Source organism: Ammospiza nelsoni, chromosome 24 (assembly GCF_027579445.1).
Source record: "Ammospiza nelsoni isolate bAmmNel1 chromosome 24, bAmmNel1.pri, whole genome shotgun sequence".
NCBI classification, from domain to species: domain Eukaryota; kingdom Metazoa; phylum Chordata; class Aves; order Passeriformes; family Passerellidae; genus Ammospiza; species Ammospiza nelsoni.
The window spans coordinates 1,299,345-1,315,078 of NC_080656.1; the positions used below are offsets into that span (position 1 = coordinate 1,299,345).

Consider the following 15,734-nt stretch of genomic DNA (forward strand, 5'->3'; position numbering starts at 1 on the left):
AATTTGCTTATTTGGTGTAAAACCTTTGCATTTCCTGAGTGCAGGGCAAATATGATTTCAACAGCAGCGTGCATCAAGTTGATCCCTGTGCTTTTGCAGTGAACCCCTGTGGGTGTGCACATACACTGATTAATAATTCCCTGATGCATTCCTAAAGCTTACCAGGAGCTTTTGCCCACCCAAGCTCCACCAGGAACCTCTCCCCAGGTTGGGTTTGGAAAACAGGAGCCAGCTTTGGTTGCCATTAGAACAAAACCAAGCTCTGCCTCCTCTGTGTCCTTCCTCCTGCTGCCTCCTCTCCACAAGGGATGAGGAATGGGGATTTTGTGTTTTCCTTGAGTGGATGGAGCAGCAGGTCTAGCTGCTTCCAGCTTGGAGCTGCAGGTCCACAGGAAATCAGCTCATTAATCCCAGTCCTCCAGCCAGGCTCTCCCAGTGTGAAAATGATGATTGAAATAGCCAGAGGGGGGAAATGATGATTTAAAGGGGGTAAAAGGGATATTTGCAACTATTGCTGACTGGGGCCTTGACAGAAGGGAACTGAATTTCTTCCGGGTCTCGGGAGCGTGTGAGGAAAGGTGCTGAACATCTGGAGTGATTTAGGAGCTCTGGGCTGTTGTGCTGGAGCTCAGCCTGAGGAGCAGGGCTGGGATGGGGAGAAAATCCTGCTGTGGCTTTTGGCTCCAGCTGCTGCAGGTTGGGTGTTCAGGTCCATGTCCACCTCCCCAGGGATGGCTGTGGTGGCCCAGGACATTTGAGGCAGCCCTGGGGTGTTTGATGCATCATCTGAGTGGATTTTTTTTCACTTCCCAGAACTCCTTTTGGGATTGGAAGGAAACTCCAAGCCCCAGAGGTTATTCTGTTTCATCTCACAGAACACAAATCAGCTTCCCAGCTTCCCTTTGGCCTCATCCTTATCCAAGACCTTCCCCTCCCACAGAATCCTCCTTGAGGAGGTGAACTAACTGGGTGAAAAGAGCTTGTTAACAAATTACTTTTAATAGGCCTTTTTTTTTTCCATTTTGCAATTCCTTCCCATATTAAAAGTGCAAAAATAGAAAGCTTTAGCTCTGGTTGAATGACACAACATTTTCCTTGTTTATTCTCTTTCCACTGCTTTAACCCAATGAGAAGTGTGGGAAAAGAAAAAAAAACAAAACCCTACAACAAACTGCTCTGTATCAGCCAGGAACATATTTAGAAAAAATATTTGCATCTGATATTTTCTTCCAGCCACCAGCAAAGCATGAAAAATAATAAATAAATCATCCATTTTCACGGCAGCTGGGAGGTGGATAGGGAAGCAGAGTGAGCTGAGCCCTCCTGGATCCCAGCAGCTTCCTGAGGATGGGATGAGGCTTCAGCCTGGAGCAGGCTGGGTTAGATGGGATGTGGGGAAGGAGTTCACCCCTGGGAGGGTGGGCAGACCCTGGCACAAAGAAGCTGTGGCTGCCCCTGGTTCCCTGGCAATGTCCAAGGCCAGGCTTGGAGCAGCCTGGGACAGTGGAACTGTTATGAATAAGAAGCTTGACTAGGCCAATATTCAAGCAGCAATCAATTTATTATTTAATATGGTAAAGTATGAGCAATACAGCGCAGGGTACAGTGGGGGAAGTTTTCCCTCCAACTGCACACCGATAGTTGATGGTTACAGGTATTCATAGGGGTACTCATCAGCTTTTTCAGCAGTTTCTATTCCAATCTTTTACTCATCAGCAATTTTTATTCCAAATTATTACATCACAATTCTATACACTGTTGTGATTTTAGTTTCTCAGGATGTATCTCAAAGGAGTATCCCCAGATGGTGACGGTCCAGTTTCCGAAAGAAGAAGACGAATCCCATCTGGTGGGGTCCAACTCCCCAGATGTGTGTCCACCTGTTAATTGCAGAGAATCTAAATCTCATAACAGTGATGTCCAGCTTCCCTTTGGTGGAAACCATAAACCCTTGAGGTGATGTTCATCTTTCTTTTTCAAACTGTTTTTCTCTGCTTCAATACGACATGAGATAAGCATATTTCCTTTATATATATTCCAAAGCTATAGTTTCAAGGATACAAGTAATATTCTAAAATTATACTTCAAAAGGTTATTATTGAAGAGCTTTTTATGGATTAAATGCAAGCAAAAAGCAACACCTTTAACACCTTAATTCCAATGCTTCTAAATCAACCAGGGTTAATTGCAAACAAAAGATAGGCTCAAAGGCCTTTTTCCATGCTTTACTTTCTTCAGTTATTATTAGAATTTGCAACTGTCCCATTGTTAGTGTCCACACATTTGCATTCACAAGTACACACGTCACCTGTTTGTACCTGACACGAAACACAGCTTTGCATCTCACAGAACCCATGGCAGGGCTGGCACTGGATGAGCTCTAAGGTCCCTAAAACCCCAGAAATCCTCGGTGCCGCTGCCGTGGCTGTCCCGGGGTGACCGTGTCCCCTCGGGAGCCGCAGTTCCCTGCCAGGCCAGCAGCTGTCTGCTCCCATTCACACCCGCAAGGATTTAGGACCTCGGCGGGCTAATCAGGAGACGCTCCCGGGGAGAGAGGCGTGTTATTTAATTAGCGGCACAATGGGCTGGCTGGGAGGCACGTGGTGGCTCTGATGGCAGGAGATAGATGTCCTTTTAGCCGGCCTAATTGTTGGGAAATAGCGGGGGCTTTGTTCAGCCCCAGCGTGGGCTCTGTGATCTCGCAGAGCCCAGGGGCTGCCCGCTTATAATTTTAGACAGATCTATTCAAGGCTGCCCTGCAGCGCGGGCCCGAACAAGCCGGGCATTGTTGTAGAGCCAGGAGCTGTGGCCAAGAAAACCACCCCGAAAAACCCAAACACGTGTAGGGAGGAATATTTCCCCGGCGCTTATTCACTGCCAGGCCAGGTTGCCAAGCGCGGACAATTGCGGGAGAGGAGGTTTCCAGCGCCGGGAGAGGGTTTTTCCTCTTTGAGGATCCTCAGCCAGGAGCGGTGCTGGGGGTGCCTCTGCTGGCAGAGCCTGTCTGGGAATGGCAGCTCCATCTCCTTCTGGAATTTCCGTGCTCTGGGCACGATGTACGTGGGATAATGGTGCCCACCCCTGAATTATCTCTCTGGTGTGCACCTGTCACCTCGTGGTCTTGGCAGGACAGTGCTTGGGGATGGAGGGACCTTCCTTGGCTGCTGGATCTTGGTTGGTTGTGCCTTCCAGGGTCCTGTGGAACAGGGGATGGAAATCCCAGTTTTCTCTCCTAAATCTCTCTCCAGAGAGATCCCATCACCGTCCCCAGCCCCTGAGCTTTTCCTTTGTGGCTGCTGAACCCCCAGCTCCTTGGGAAGGGAGAAAACGTCATTAAAAAAAGGGATGGAGGCACAAAGGTGGAAGTATTGGCCAGGAATTAAACTTCCATCACTTGAACCCCTCTGTCCTGGCCCCGGTGTTAACCCGGGGGTCACTGCAGGCCTGTGGTTTATCTTCCTGGGCTGATCACTTCCAGCTGGCTGCCAGCATGGCATTATCCTGGTGGCTGCCACTTCTCAGGCTGTGGGTTCTACACCAGAGCTTGGAGCTGGACTGACCTCCAGTAAAATGAAACATGGCTGTCCCTCGGTGTTTGGTGAAGCAGTGGGCAGTGTTTTGGTGGTGATGGGTTTTTGAAAGATGGAACGGGCAGATAAGCGTCAGTGATCCCAGTCTGGCTGTCAGGAGACCATTTATGAGCAATGATTCCTTTGGCTCTCCTTTGTAATCCCCCCATGTATCCCAGGGGAGGGAATTTCAAGGGATCAGTTCAGTAAGGAGAGACTGGTGAATGCCAAGAGCACAGCCACAAGCAGAGCTGTGCTGCTTAAACCTGAGCTGGCTGATTTTTTTGTGCTCTGAAGGAGAGACATCCGAGCCAGGAGATGTGAGCAAAGGCAGAGAGGTGTCCTGCAGGTGGGATTTGATGGGTATTGGCTGCACGTGTCTGTTTTAATTGGGAATATCGGGAGTTCAGCAGCAAAACCCTTCAGGATGTGTTTGCCCAGAGCCCGGAGCTGTGACTTGAGGGGAGGGGGAAGATGTCCTGAGAGCAAACAGGGCTGCAGAGCAGCTTAGGAGGATTTTCCATGCAGCCCCTGCTCCTGGCAGGGACACGAGGGAGTGCCAGCAGCCCTGCCAGGATGGCACTGCCAGAGCCCGGAGCAGCTCCTCAGGTGCGGGATCAGCACTCTGGGAAGGCAGGAGCAGGAGGCGTTGGAGATGCCTGAGAGGCTCTCGGGTCCCGGGTGTATGACAGGGCTGTGGCAGCCACGGGGCTCTGTGTGCCGGGCCCTGACCCCCGCTGGCCACAAAGCGGCTTTTGTGAGCCCTCCCCGGCGGGAGTTAATGAGAGCAGGAGCCGCGGAGGCTCGCAGCCCGGGGACAGGCGCTGACAGGAGGGCATTGATGGGCCAGGCTGGGCATCCCAGCGGGAGCGCTGCCCTGCTCTCCTGCCCCCAGCGCCCAGCCTGGGGCACTGCCCGTGCCTCGGGACCCCAGGGGCCGCACTGGGGTCCGGTCACCCCCCCGGGCCCCTGAGCTGGCTCTGGAGCGGGTCCCACAGTCCGTGCCACCAACGAGCTCTGCTTCATGCCCGAGCCTAAAACGGGAGCTGGATGGAGTCAGCGGGGCTAACCCAGCCTCCTCTTACCAAAATACTCCAATACTTCCCAGCTATTACGGCGCTTGAAAGAAATTCTCGTATCATTTTAAATTCCAGGAAAGGTATCTCCCAGGGGAACGGCCGCGGCAGCTGCCTGCTCTTTCCTCTCATTGCACAGGGCCACCTCCACACCCAGGGCCACCTCCCTGCTCTTTCCTTTCTTGGACTGGTGGCTGCTGCTCCTTCCAACAATGTCCCCGTTACGATAAATCCTTTCATGTCTCCGTTTCTCCCTGGAATTGCAGGACAGTTTTTTTTTTTTTCTTTTTTTTTTCTTTTTTTTTTTTCCTTTCCCCTTTGCTCCTGATTTTTGTCTCATGCCCTCTGGGTATTGTTTACTTGACAAAACATCAAACCCAATCCCTGAGCGCTCGCGGTCATTAAAAATCCCATGGCAGGTTTTGGGAAGGCTCCAATTTGGCTAATTACGTTCTGCCATAAATATCCCCCTGCAGTTTTAATTGGATATGGTGTTCTTCATTTCCTGGCCATTACAGCTGGGTGGATGCTCCACGTTATTACGTGGCCCTTGTATTTCACCCCATGTTTTGGTAGCAGCAGTGCTTGGAAAAGCTCCCTCTCCAGACCAGAAGTTACACCTAATTCCTGCTGCAATGAGAATGGGGAAATGTGAGGGAAAGGAGAAGCTGGCCCAGCTCTCTCTGAAGGAGAGCCAGCAGCTGCCCTGGGCTGGGACAGGAGTGAATTTGGCCGTGGAGAAGTGAAAGAGCCATCCCAGCCAGGAGAGAGGTCATGGAAGAGCCGTCCTCTCCTTCGGAAATCACAGCAAAGGCTCCGCTCTCCTAACACCTTTCCTCAGAGCTGAATGAATAATCATTATTCTTGTTCTGTTACCCCAAGGTTAGTCAGCGGCCCTGGGAACAATGGGGCATTACTGCCCATCCTCTCTTTGTTCGCAGCGGCTGCAAACAGTGGGAGGGCAGATGGTTATCGCCCATCCTTGGGCTGCGGGGCCGTTCTCCAGCCCGGCATCCTCCCTCCCTCCCCGACGGAGCCTGAATGGATATTCACGTTCCTAACGACACAGTGGAAAACGAGGGTGAGACTTGGATGGGCAAGAGGAAAGATTTTCCTAAAGCCTGTGAGCAGCAAATAGGAACCAGTTGCTGAGGAGAAGTCATGTTTGGCAGGTCTTGGACTCGGAATGGTCACATCCCAGCTGAAGAAACTAATCAATGGATTCCTTCCATGCCTTCTGCGAACACTGAGCCATTGAGCGGCTCAGCTGGAGCTCAGAGCCAGGGCTTTCATGTTGCAGCTCTGAAGTGAACACAAATTAAGGCGGCTGCTGGGATGGAGTTCGAAGGAGAGATTCAGCTGCCCTGTCCACAGCCACTCTCTTCTCTTCCTCCCCTTTGGGGATTTTTGCCCTGGTGTTACTTTTGGAAGCATTTCCAGTTTCCCTGCGTGTAGGAGTTGCCATGCATTGCACCAGCAAAATGGAGCACAGGTTTGGGGAGGCACAAAGGGTAAGACACCGCTCAGAGCTCCTCTGCAGCCATCCTGCACCAAGCTGGGCTCAGTGTCATCGTCTTTGTAGGATCAGGGCTCAACCGGGATGCCAGGAGGGTGTGGATCTCTCCTAATAAAAACCCCACAAGCTGTGAGAAAGGTCTTTATTAGAGCCTCTGTCCTGGTCCAGAAGAGAAGGGTCTCCAGTACAGGTGCCCTGGAGTTCAGCCAGTCCTCCAGACTGTAACACTGCAGGAGCGGCTGACCCAAAAGGGGAGCCCAGGGGCCAAGCTAAAGCAGAGACACCTCAGGGCACCCGCTGCCTCCTCTTGCTGCATCGCAGTCTGCGGCAGCTCCCTGCAGGGCCTCTCTGCCAGGAGAGGCGTGTGCCGTGTGCCACCAGCAGCCTGTCCCGGGCCGTGTTTGGGCAGGTCCCGGTGACCCCGGCGCGCCTCCTGCTCCGTTTCGCTCCGGGGCTTGCGGTTTGCTGCAGCCGCGCTGAGCGGGCGGGCGATCCGCCGGGGTCATTTCCATACACAGGACCGCAGGTGCTTTCTCATGGCTCCGGCAGGCAGCTGCACCCCCAGGCAGCCCCCTCCCCTCTCCTCCCTGCCCGGATCCCAGCCCGGGAGCGCAGGAAGGGAAGGGGAGCAAAGGGAAGGGCTGGGGGCTCTGATAACTGCATCAGGTTTCTCTGCCCAAGCCTGCTCTTGAGGGATCACAGGTCAGATAGAAAGGCAGCTGTTTCTCCTGAATCCCCTTCTGATTTTCAACTAGAAACGTTCTGCTAAATCGCCTCTCTGTAGTTTCTTCCTTCAATCGTTGCTGTATGGGGAAGAAAGAAACCCAAACCCAGGGCAGGTGCAAGCACATGATCCTGTCCCAGGGAGGGACCACATTCTATCCTTGCAGCAATCCTCTTTCCACCTTCGGATTTCCAGGTTCATTCCTGTGGTAGGTTTCAAACCACCAGCTGAGGTTTCCAGCCCTGTGCTCTGCCTGAGCTCAGGTTCTCCCGAGCCCTTGGGAATCAGTGGAGGGAGGGTTTTCATCACAGCAAATCTCTGGTCCCACTCCACTGCTGCAGGAATGGGTTGTCCAGAACTGAGCTTGCCAGTAAATTGGAAACAACGTTGCTTTAAAAACTGGGAATGTGAGAGGCTGTCACTGGGTGAGGAAGAGGAACTTGGGGCTGGAGCTCCCAGCCCAGCTTTGCCAGCTTTCAGCCCTCCTGCTGCTCGATCTGCCTGCCTTGGCAAAGCCGTGTGTGCAGCCAGAGCCGCCTCTCCTTGTCTGGCCCCGGCAGCCTCGCAGCTCTTTCAGTTGCACAAACTCCTGCTATAAATACGCCCGTGCTGCTGAGCAAGGCCCTGCTGCAGAAATGAAATGATGGGAGCTGCAGCGTTTGCATCTGCAGCTCATCTTTTGGGGCCTCGGGAGGTTTCGGGGTGTTTGCAAGCGGGACCCTGCTCCATCCAAAGGGCTGGGCAGTGACTGTGACCCCGGGCAGCTGCTCCTGCAGGCCTGTGTTCACTTGGTGAGAGCCCATCTTTGATGAGAGCAGCCTGATTTGTGTCGGGTCGGAAGCTGTTAAAGACTTTCGGAGTGACAGAACCACAAGAGTTGGTTGCTAATGACTTTTTTTCTCCGTACCGGTAAGCTGACATCTGTGAGTCATACTCTCCTTCTGCTGTGCCGTTTGCGGTCTCAAGTTTGTGCTACCTAAACACAATCAAGCAGACTTCATGTGAAAACCGATATTCTTCTGTTAACTGCATGCTGTGCTGGCATGACACTCATCTTGCACCTTCAAGATGCTTTTTATCCAGTCAGTTCCCAACTCTCTTTGGCCTTCCACCTCTGCCAAGCAGGCCAGGAACAGCCCCCCTGGCTGTCACCCACTTCAGCACGGTGTGCACTGCTCTGCCCTGGCTGTGCCCCTGACTTTGGATGTGCTCGTGGGTGGGAGAGGACCAGGCTGCTCCAGGCGGGATGATGGGAGTGTGAAGGGGAGATGGAAATGTGAGGAGATTATGTGAGCATGAAGGGGTGATGGGAGCCGAAGGGGTGAGTGTGAAAGGCAGCGGTTCATGTCGAGACAGGCACGGTGAACACAACTGGCCCGGTTTCAAGAACCATCGGTTTCAGACAGCGGCTCCAGCCAGGGCTGCCTGCAGCCAGCGTGCTCAAACTCTTATCCCGTGGTGTTTGGGGCCGGGGTGCGAGCAGAGGTCGGGGCGAAGGCCCCCTGGATGCGCTGCCCTCTTCCCCCGTTTCCCCTGGATGCGCTGCCCCCTTTCCCGCGTTCCCCGCTGGATGCGCTGTCCCCGGACCCCCGTTCCCCCATGGGTGCGCTGTCCCTGTTCCCCCGTTCCCCCATGGGTGCGCTGTCCCTGTTCCCCCGTTCCCCCGGCCGGGCAGCGCCGGCTCCGCTCCCCGGAGCGCCGGGCCGGGCAGTGCCGCCTCCGGGGCGGGGCGGGGCGGTTCCTCGGCCGCTGTCACCGCTCGGGGCCGGCCCAGCGCCCTCCCCTCGGCTCAGCCCGGCCGGGGCGGCGGCGGCGGGGACGGGCGAAGCGGAGCGGAGCGGGGAGCGCAGCGCAGGCGGGAGCGGAGCGAGGAGCGCGGGAGGAAGGAAGGAAGGAAGGAAGGAAGGAAGGAGGAGGAGGAGGAGGAGAAGAAGCAGGAGGAGGAGGAGAAGGAGGAAGAGCAGCGGGAGGAGGGAGGCAGCGCCGGCCGCGCTGCCCCGGGCGCCCCGCTCCGCGCTCGGCGGGGCTCAGCCGCCGCCCCCCGCTCCCGGCGCGACGCCCCCGCGGCGCTGCCCCAGCCATGAAGGCGGCCGTGGATCTCACCATCATCAAGACGGAGAAGGTGGACATCGAGCTCTTCCCGTCCCCCGGTGAGCGCCGCGTCCCCTCCGCGCCCCGCTCCGCGCAGCCCCGTCCCCGGCGGCGGGGGAGCTTTGGCGGGGGGAGAGGCCGGACCGCTGGGGAGGGGTGGGCAGAAAGGTCGGTGTGGGGTTTTTTGGGGGTGTCCTTTGGAAGGGAACACGGAGCGCGCCCCAAGTCGCAGCGCAGCGGCGCCGCCCGGGCTGTGCCCGCTGCCGAAGGCGAGTTGACTTTCCGAGCGCTTTTATGACTTTCCATCCCCCTCCTTCTCTTAAAATCCACCCCGCCGCCCCTCCAGCCTCCTTCCCTCAGGCTCCTGGCATCCTTGCCGGGATTTGGGAAGCCCGTCCGGCGGGCAGGCAGGAGAGATGCGCTCCCAGAGCTCCCGCCCGTTCCCATCGCTAGCCTGGATGGATGTGCGTTTCCCCATCCCTGGCTGGAAATGCCTTGTGGGGTCCAGGCACTCGTGGTATTTGGGAAACACAACTCCAGTGCTAAATACTCTGGATTTAGCACGTTTAATCCAGGAAAACCCGCCGCTTTGATTTTTTTTTCGCCCTTCTGGAGCTGAAGAAATGGGTGGGGAGAGGGTGCAGAGAGCAACACGTTACTGGAGGGAGGCGAGAAGGGTTTTTTGTGTGTTGTAGCGGGGTGAGTTCAGCTGCTGCTGGCTGTGGTTGCTGCTCCGAGCCGAGGCTGACCAGAATAAGGGCTGCTGTTCACACACTGCTGGCGTCTGGCTGCTCGCTGAGCCCGGGCGCCCAACTCCTCTCTGCCCTGCCCAGGCGAGCTGGAGGATGGAGCTTGGAGGACCCGCAGGAAAAACAAAAAACAACCCTTTTTTCTGCATTAAACCAGTCCTGTTGCTTCATCTCTCCCTGCTGCAATTCCCACTGCGACAAACTGGAAGTTTGCTGGGTTTTGTGCAGCACCGGTGCGGCAAAGAAAATCAAATTAAAGATTGAGTTGTTTCTCTGCCGGCTAGAAAGTTTCTAGGAAAGCCAGAAGGGAGCCACAGCTCCCGCAGGCATTGGGATTTTGGGCTGCGTGTGGAAATGAAATGACAGCTGAGTGCTGGAGCCGCACAGGGGTTGGTGCTTCCACTTCAACAGATGCTGGTGCAGCATCAGCGGGGCTGCAGAGAGCTCCAAAGGCAGCATCACCTTGGCTTCAGCCGTCCGTGGGCTCCGGAGTGCCCAGCACAGGAATGTCCCCCCTGGGATCCCTCCCCGGCCGCAGGGAGCTCCCTGTGCTGGGCAGAGGTGCCAGCGCTCCCTGCCCTGGCAGCAGGGCTGAGCCTGGCCCCGGGGTGGGCTGGGGAGCACCAGGCTTCCAAATGCCTGAGGGATGCTAAAAATGCGCCTACAAAGCTGAAGTGAGAGGCTGGAGGGGAGCTGAGGACCCGTTTATGCCTCTTTCCTAAAACTCTGGTGAAGACTCATTGCTGTCCTTCAGCCTGTTTGTTCGGAGGGGAGGAAAACGGGATAGGAATAAACACCTGGGCAGTCAGGGTGGGGTGAAGTTTGCTTTTCACTCCAGAGTAAAGTATCTGTTAAAATTTGCACTCTCCTGGTGTGGGTGAGCGCTCTCACACAGGCTCGGGGTGTCGGGAGCAGTGGAATTCCCTGGTGCCTGAAGGGAGGACTCGGAGTTTCGCCCTGCCTTGAGTTCATTTTCTTCTGTCCTGAAAGCTCTTCTGCAGCTGATGTCAGCAAACTGCTCTCAGAGCTGACCCAAAGTTGAAACTTGGGCAGGAAGAGCTCTGAAAAACACAAACCCAGAGGTAGAAATGCTCTGCCTCCCATCGGCTCAGCTGCAGCCGCTCCTGTGCTGGTGGCTGCGCTCGCTGGGAGCCACAAAGGTCAGCGCTGTCAATTAGCTGGCTTAACCTCATTTCCCCTCCAACTCTGAGAGAAAAAAGCTGCAGCTCTCTGGTTTGGTGGGATTGATGGTGAGGGAAGGAGTGTGGATGCTGCTGGGTCGTGTTCCTGGGATCCGGCCAGGGGAAGAGGGAACATCACTTCTCTCTGCTCCTGGGGGGCTCATCTGCTCCCTGATGGCTCCTGCAGCCCTGAATCCACCACCAAATGTTCCCATCGTCCTTAATTCCAAAATGGGCCGAGAAGGACTGCAGCCCCTCATCCCTTCTCACAGCAGCCGTGCTGATGTGATCCGTGGGGTTAACCCTGGGCAGGGAGGGCCCTGCAGCCTGAGGGTTTCAGCTGTGCAGGATGTTTGATGTGCCAGGTGATGTCCCGTGGAACTCTGTCCCCCCTCACCCCCCAAAACAAACCCTGCTCCACCCCACACCTCTGCCTGCAAAACTCTGGGGAGATTTGTGCTGTCCAAAGGGTTTAAAAATAACCTGGAAGGGATGTGGAGATGTAAAGCTCCAGAAAGCTTCCAAAGCCAAATCCTCCCCCTCCACCCCCACTATTAGCAGCAGGAATGTGTGAGTGAGATGAGCAGGTCAGAGCCAGAGCCCCATGGGGTGGGTTCTTCTTCAGGACACAATTCTGTGCGTGGATATTCTTAGCAGGATGTGATGGAAGGGTGGTAACATCACTTGTGGTTGTGCATACATGGCTGATCCACCAAAGGCTTGGTGGGGCTTTTCTGAGACAGTAAAACCCCAAACCACACAAAATTCAACCCCAAGGGAACTTCACCTGGGGGCTGATGAAGGCTGCCCTCCACAAATCACTTTGTTTCCTGCAGCTCGGCCAAGCTGCATTTGCTGGCTGTGGGCAGCAGCTCCAGCCCTGCTGGGAGCTCTGGGCTGTAGCTGGGGCTCCCAGTGCTCATTTCTTGCTCAGGAAGCTGCAGCTTTGCCTCCCCGAGGTACCAGAGCAGGGCTGTAATCCCAGCTGTCATTGCTGGCCATCCCAAGTGGGGCAGGGATGCCAAACTCCCCATCCTGCATCCAGCCCTGCTCCTGCCTCCTTTCCCTGAGGTGAGTTATGGGATTATGGGAGCAGGAGGGGGGGATTGGTTCCTGGAAAAGGGTTTGCTCTGTGCACACACAGCACAGCAATCCGGGCTCTTTGGCCCTTCCCATGCCTACCCCGAGGACAGCTGGGACATGGACACGTTGTTTCCATTGGCCTGTGCGTGGGTGGCATCCCAGGGGTGTGCTTTTATCTGGCAACAGCTTTTCCCTCTGTTAAGGATTTGGGACAACGTCACTTAGGGCTGAAGCAAGATTTTCCCTTGCAGCCCAAAGCTCTGTAAGGTTCTGGTTCTGGGTACGGGGGAGCTCCTACACAGCTCCCATGCTGCTCAGGGATGCAGGACCTGCCTGAACCGTGCTTGTCCCCCTTCCCACAGCCAGGTCAGGCTTTGCTTTCACTTTCAGCGCAGACAAATAAGGGAGTTCGCATTTACAGCGAGCCTGGGAAACGCAGAGCTCCTCCACAGAGCCTGGCCGCGGGCAAGGGGCAGAGAAAATCCCTTTTCTTTGCGTTTAGGAGGAAATCCTTCATTCTGGTCTCTGCCTTGTCTAGGGAGGGCAAGTTTGCAGCCATCCCTGGCTCCAGGTGTGCACGGAATGGGGTCACAGCTGGAGCAGCCCGACCAACGGGGGCAGTTTGCTGAGCTGCTCGGGGTGAAAGTGCCCCGGGACTTGGGACATTATTCTCAAAAAGACAGGTTTGATCCTGCCTTATCCTCGCAGGGCTGAGCCCTCCAGCTGTGTCAGCTGCTGTGTGACTCAGTTTCCCTGCTGCTGACCGGCGCTGGCTCCTGCATGGCCACGTTTTGTTTCCATGCAGGATAAAACACAGCGGAGAGCCCCAGCATTTCCCTCTGAGCCCCAGCATTCCCCTCCGAGCCCCAGCATTTCCCTCTGAGTCCCAGCATTTCCCTCCCTGCTCCGGCACCTTCTGTGTCCCCCTCTGCCTCAGTGGCGCCGGGAGAGCTCACCTGTCCTGCCAGGGACACCCGGGATGCCAGAGCCTGGGGAAGGAAGGCAGGGATTGGTGTTTCCAGGGATGCAGGGAATGGCATCTGCATCTTTTGGAACGCTTTGCTCTGCAGTGAGCCGAGGTGAGCGCTGGGTACGTCTGGGGATGCTCTGTGTGGGCAGCAATGATCAGCAGCGGGGCTGAGGCTCAGCAGTGCAGGGCTTGGGGCCGCTCTCGCGTTTTCGGTGCTGATTGCCTGCGGAGGAGGTGAGAACTCGGCTGAAGAAGAGCAATTACCTCTGTATGCGCTGCCAAAATGCCCATTACTGTGGTATCCAGCCGGGATGCGGCCATGAGAGGTGCCCAGGAGGGGGGACTGGCTGCACTTGGCTGCCACCAGCTTCAAGTTTTTTAGTGTCGGCTTCCCATCGAAGCTCTGAAAAGGGGTGGAAAGAGGGCAGCTCACGGAGATGTCCTTCAGGGACACATCCACAGAGCACACATCCCTGGTTTTTAACCTGGTACAGGGAGGGAGATTTCCAGGGAACAGGAGCAAACCCCGTTCCTTTCACGTTTCCATCCCGAGCTCCCCAAAGCACGCACCAAGTGTGTAATTACAGTGTGGTTCCATGAAGTGGCCCCTAATTTGCCATGTAATTACAGCGTGCCATGCTTTGATGGGCCTTACAGAACGCAGGGATAACACAGGCTCATGCTGGAATGCTGTGCTCCTGCTCTCCAAAGGAGCTGCTGAGACATCCTAGGGCTTCCTGCACTCCCAAATCCTGAGCAGATTGCAGGCAGGCAGCGAGGGGCTGGGACTCCAGCAGGACTGGGGCACGCTGAGTTTTGCCACGGGATTATCACAGAATCCCAGAATGGTAGAATGGTTTGGGTTGAAATCCTTAAAGATCTCACCTGGGAGATCTCCCATTACCCCAAGTTCCATCCAACCTGGCCTTGGGCACATCTAGGAATGGGCCAGCCCCATCTTTTCTGGGAGCCAGCTCTGGATTTGCTGCTGTGGAGCTGCAGGCTGCCGTGGCAATGATGGGAAAAAGTGGAAATCCACAGTCACGTTCCTCTGGAATGGATCCTGCTGTGTGAGGAGCTGGGGCAGCTGCATCAGGCTGAGGGTGCACAGGTTGTCCCAGAGATTAAAGCCTCAGGTGGGTGTGAGTAGGACCAGACTGTGTGAAACACATCAGGGATGTGAACTGGCAGAGCTGCCACCCTAAATGGCTCCTGTCAGTTGTGGCACCAGGATCTGCTGGGATTTTGGGGAATGAATCCAAGTAAATCTGTCCCAGATAAGGCAGGAGAGTCTTTTCCATTTTGCACTGTCAGCTGGTCCTTGCATGGCACACGGTGAGGGAATGGCAGGATGTAGGACAGCAAGTGTCACTGCTGTCCCTGATCCAAAGGATGCAGCTCTGGCACCCTCCAGGCTGGCAAGGCTGGCTTGGTGGAGCACCCGTGCTGGGTAGGAGCGTGCCAGGGCGCTGAGGAGGTGCACAAGGAGGGATGATCTGCTGTATTGGAGCACTAAAACTGCCCTGGAGCCAGGGCCTGGCTGTTCATTGATCCCGGGATCCCTGTGGGAATTGGGGTGTTCCATAGGGGCGAGGCTGTGCCTCTGCAGGCTCAGCCCTGACTCCCCAGTTTGCTTTTGGCTGGGAGCTCCTGCTGGATCTCTGCAGAGCCTCCTGGTGCAGCTCCAAGCCCCATCCCAGCAGGAGCCAGTGGCACAATCTGCAGCTGATCTGAGCAGCACAGCTGTCTCACAGCCAAAATTCAGGCCTGCAGCCCTTTCCTTGTAACCCCATGCCACAGTTATCCATCTCAGCTCTTTTGTTCCTCTTCCGTGACTAAGCTGCTCGCTGCCTGTGTTTCTTTTTTTTTTTCCTTTCTTTGTGTAGTTTATAATCTTCCAACGAGATACAGACAAAAATTTGTTTGCAGCGCTGGCCAAGAAGGCTCTTGTTTCCCTGGCACAGGGCCATGCTTACATCTCCAGTCAAAATACTGCTGGTTAAACAATAAATATTTATTGATTCTCCTACGAGCTCCTACATTTTTCCCAGGTGCAGTGGAATTTGAGGGGGGGCAGCACTTGAGTGCTGCCCATGGCAGAGCTGGGAGATGGCTCTGCAGATAATGGGCCTGGAGTGGGATCTGCTCCTGCAGAGGTGACTTTGGAAAGCTGGGCTGGGTGCTGTACAAGCCCTGCAGAGCTGCTCTCATCTCCCCAGCCCAGCTTCCCCAGCTTTGGGGATTTGTGCCTGCAGGCTTCCCTGGCAGTGATGGGAAAATGTGGAAATCTAAAGTGGCTTCATGTGCCTGAATATCGCCTGGAACAGGGAGGGATAGTCTGGGATGAACACTGAGCTGGAGGCCAAGTGCACAGAGTTGGCAAAAAAAGAAATAAATCCTTCAATCCCAGAATGGTTTGGGCTGGAAGGGACCTTAAAGCTCATCCAGTTCCACCCCTGCCATGGCAGGGACAGCTCACACTGCACCAGGTGGCTCAGGGCCCTGGCCAGGCTGGCCTTGGGCACTGCCAGGGTGGTTTCAGTTTGCAGTTTGGTGTGGGGGCTCAGCTGTGGTGTCTCAGTGTCTCACCCTGGCTCTGGAACCTTTCAAAGGCTGCCTGAGCCCTGCAGGGCTGAGGGGGAGGCAGAGCTGCTCTGAGGTGTTCCATCCTCCTCCTGAGGTGGCTGGCTCAGAGTAGCTCTGGATGGGTCACTGCTCTCTCACTACCATCTCTTTCTGAACTGAAACTCTGCATTTTTATGTTGAGGTTTTGGT

The 15,734-nt window shown here is 55.4% G+C and overlaps 1 protein-coding gene across 2 annotated transcripts in view; it reads left to right on the forward strand.

Annotated features, from left to right (window-relative positions):
• ETS1 (ETS proto-oncogene 1, transcription factor) overlaps positions 1-15,734 on the forward strand; it is an 82,755-nt gene that overhangs the window by 24,083 nt on the left and 42,938 nt on the right. The window contains exon 1 of one of the 2 annotated variants that reach the window (XM_059488181.1): positions 8,779-9,035. The exons of the other annotated variant lie outside the window; for it this stretch is intronic. Coding sequence (XP_059344164.1) covers positions 8,966-9,035 — 70 coding nt within the window. The 5' untranslated portion in view covers positions 8,779-8,965. Of the gene's footprint in view, positions 1-8,778; positions 9,036-15,734 lie in introns of those variants that run through there. 2 annotated transcript variants of the gene reach the window in all.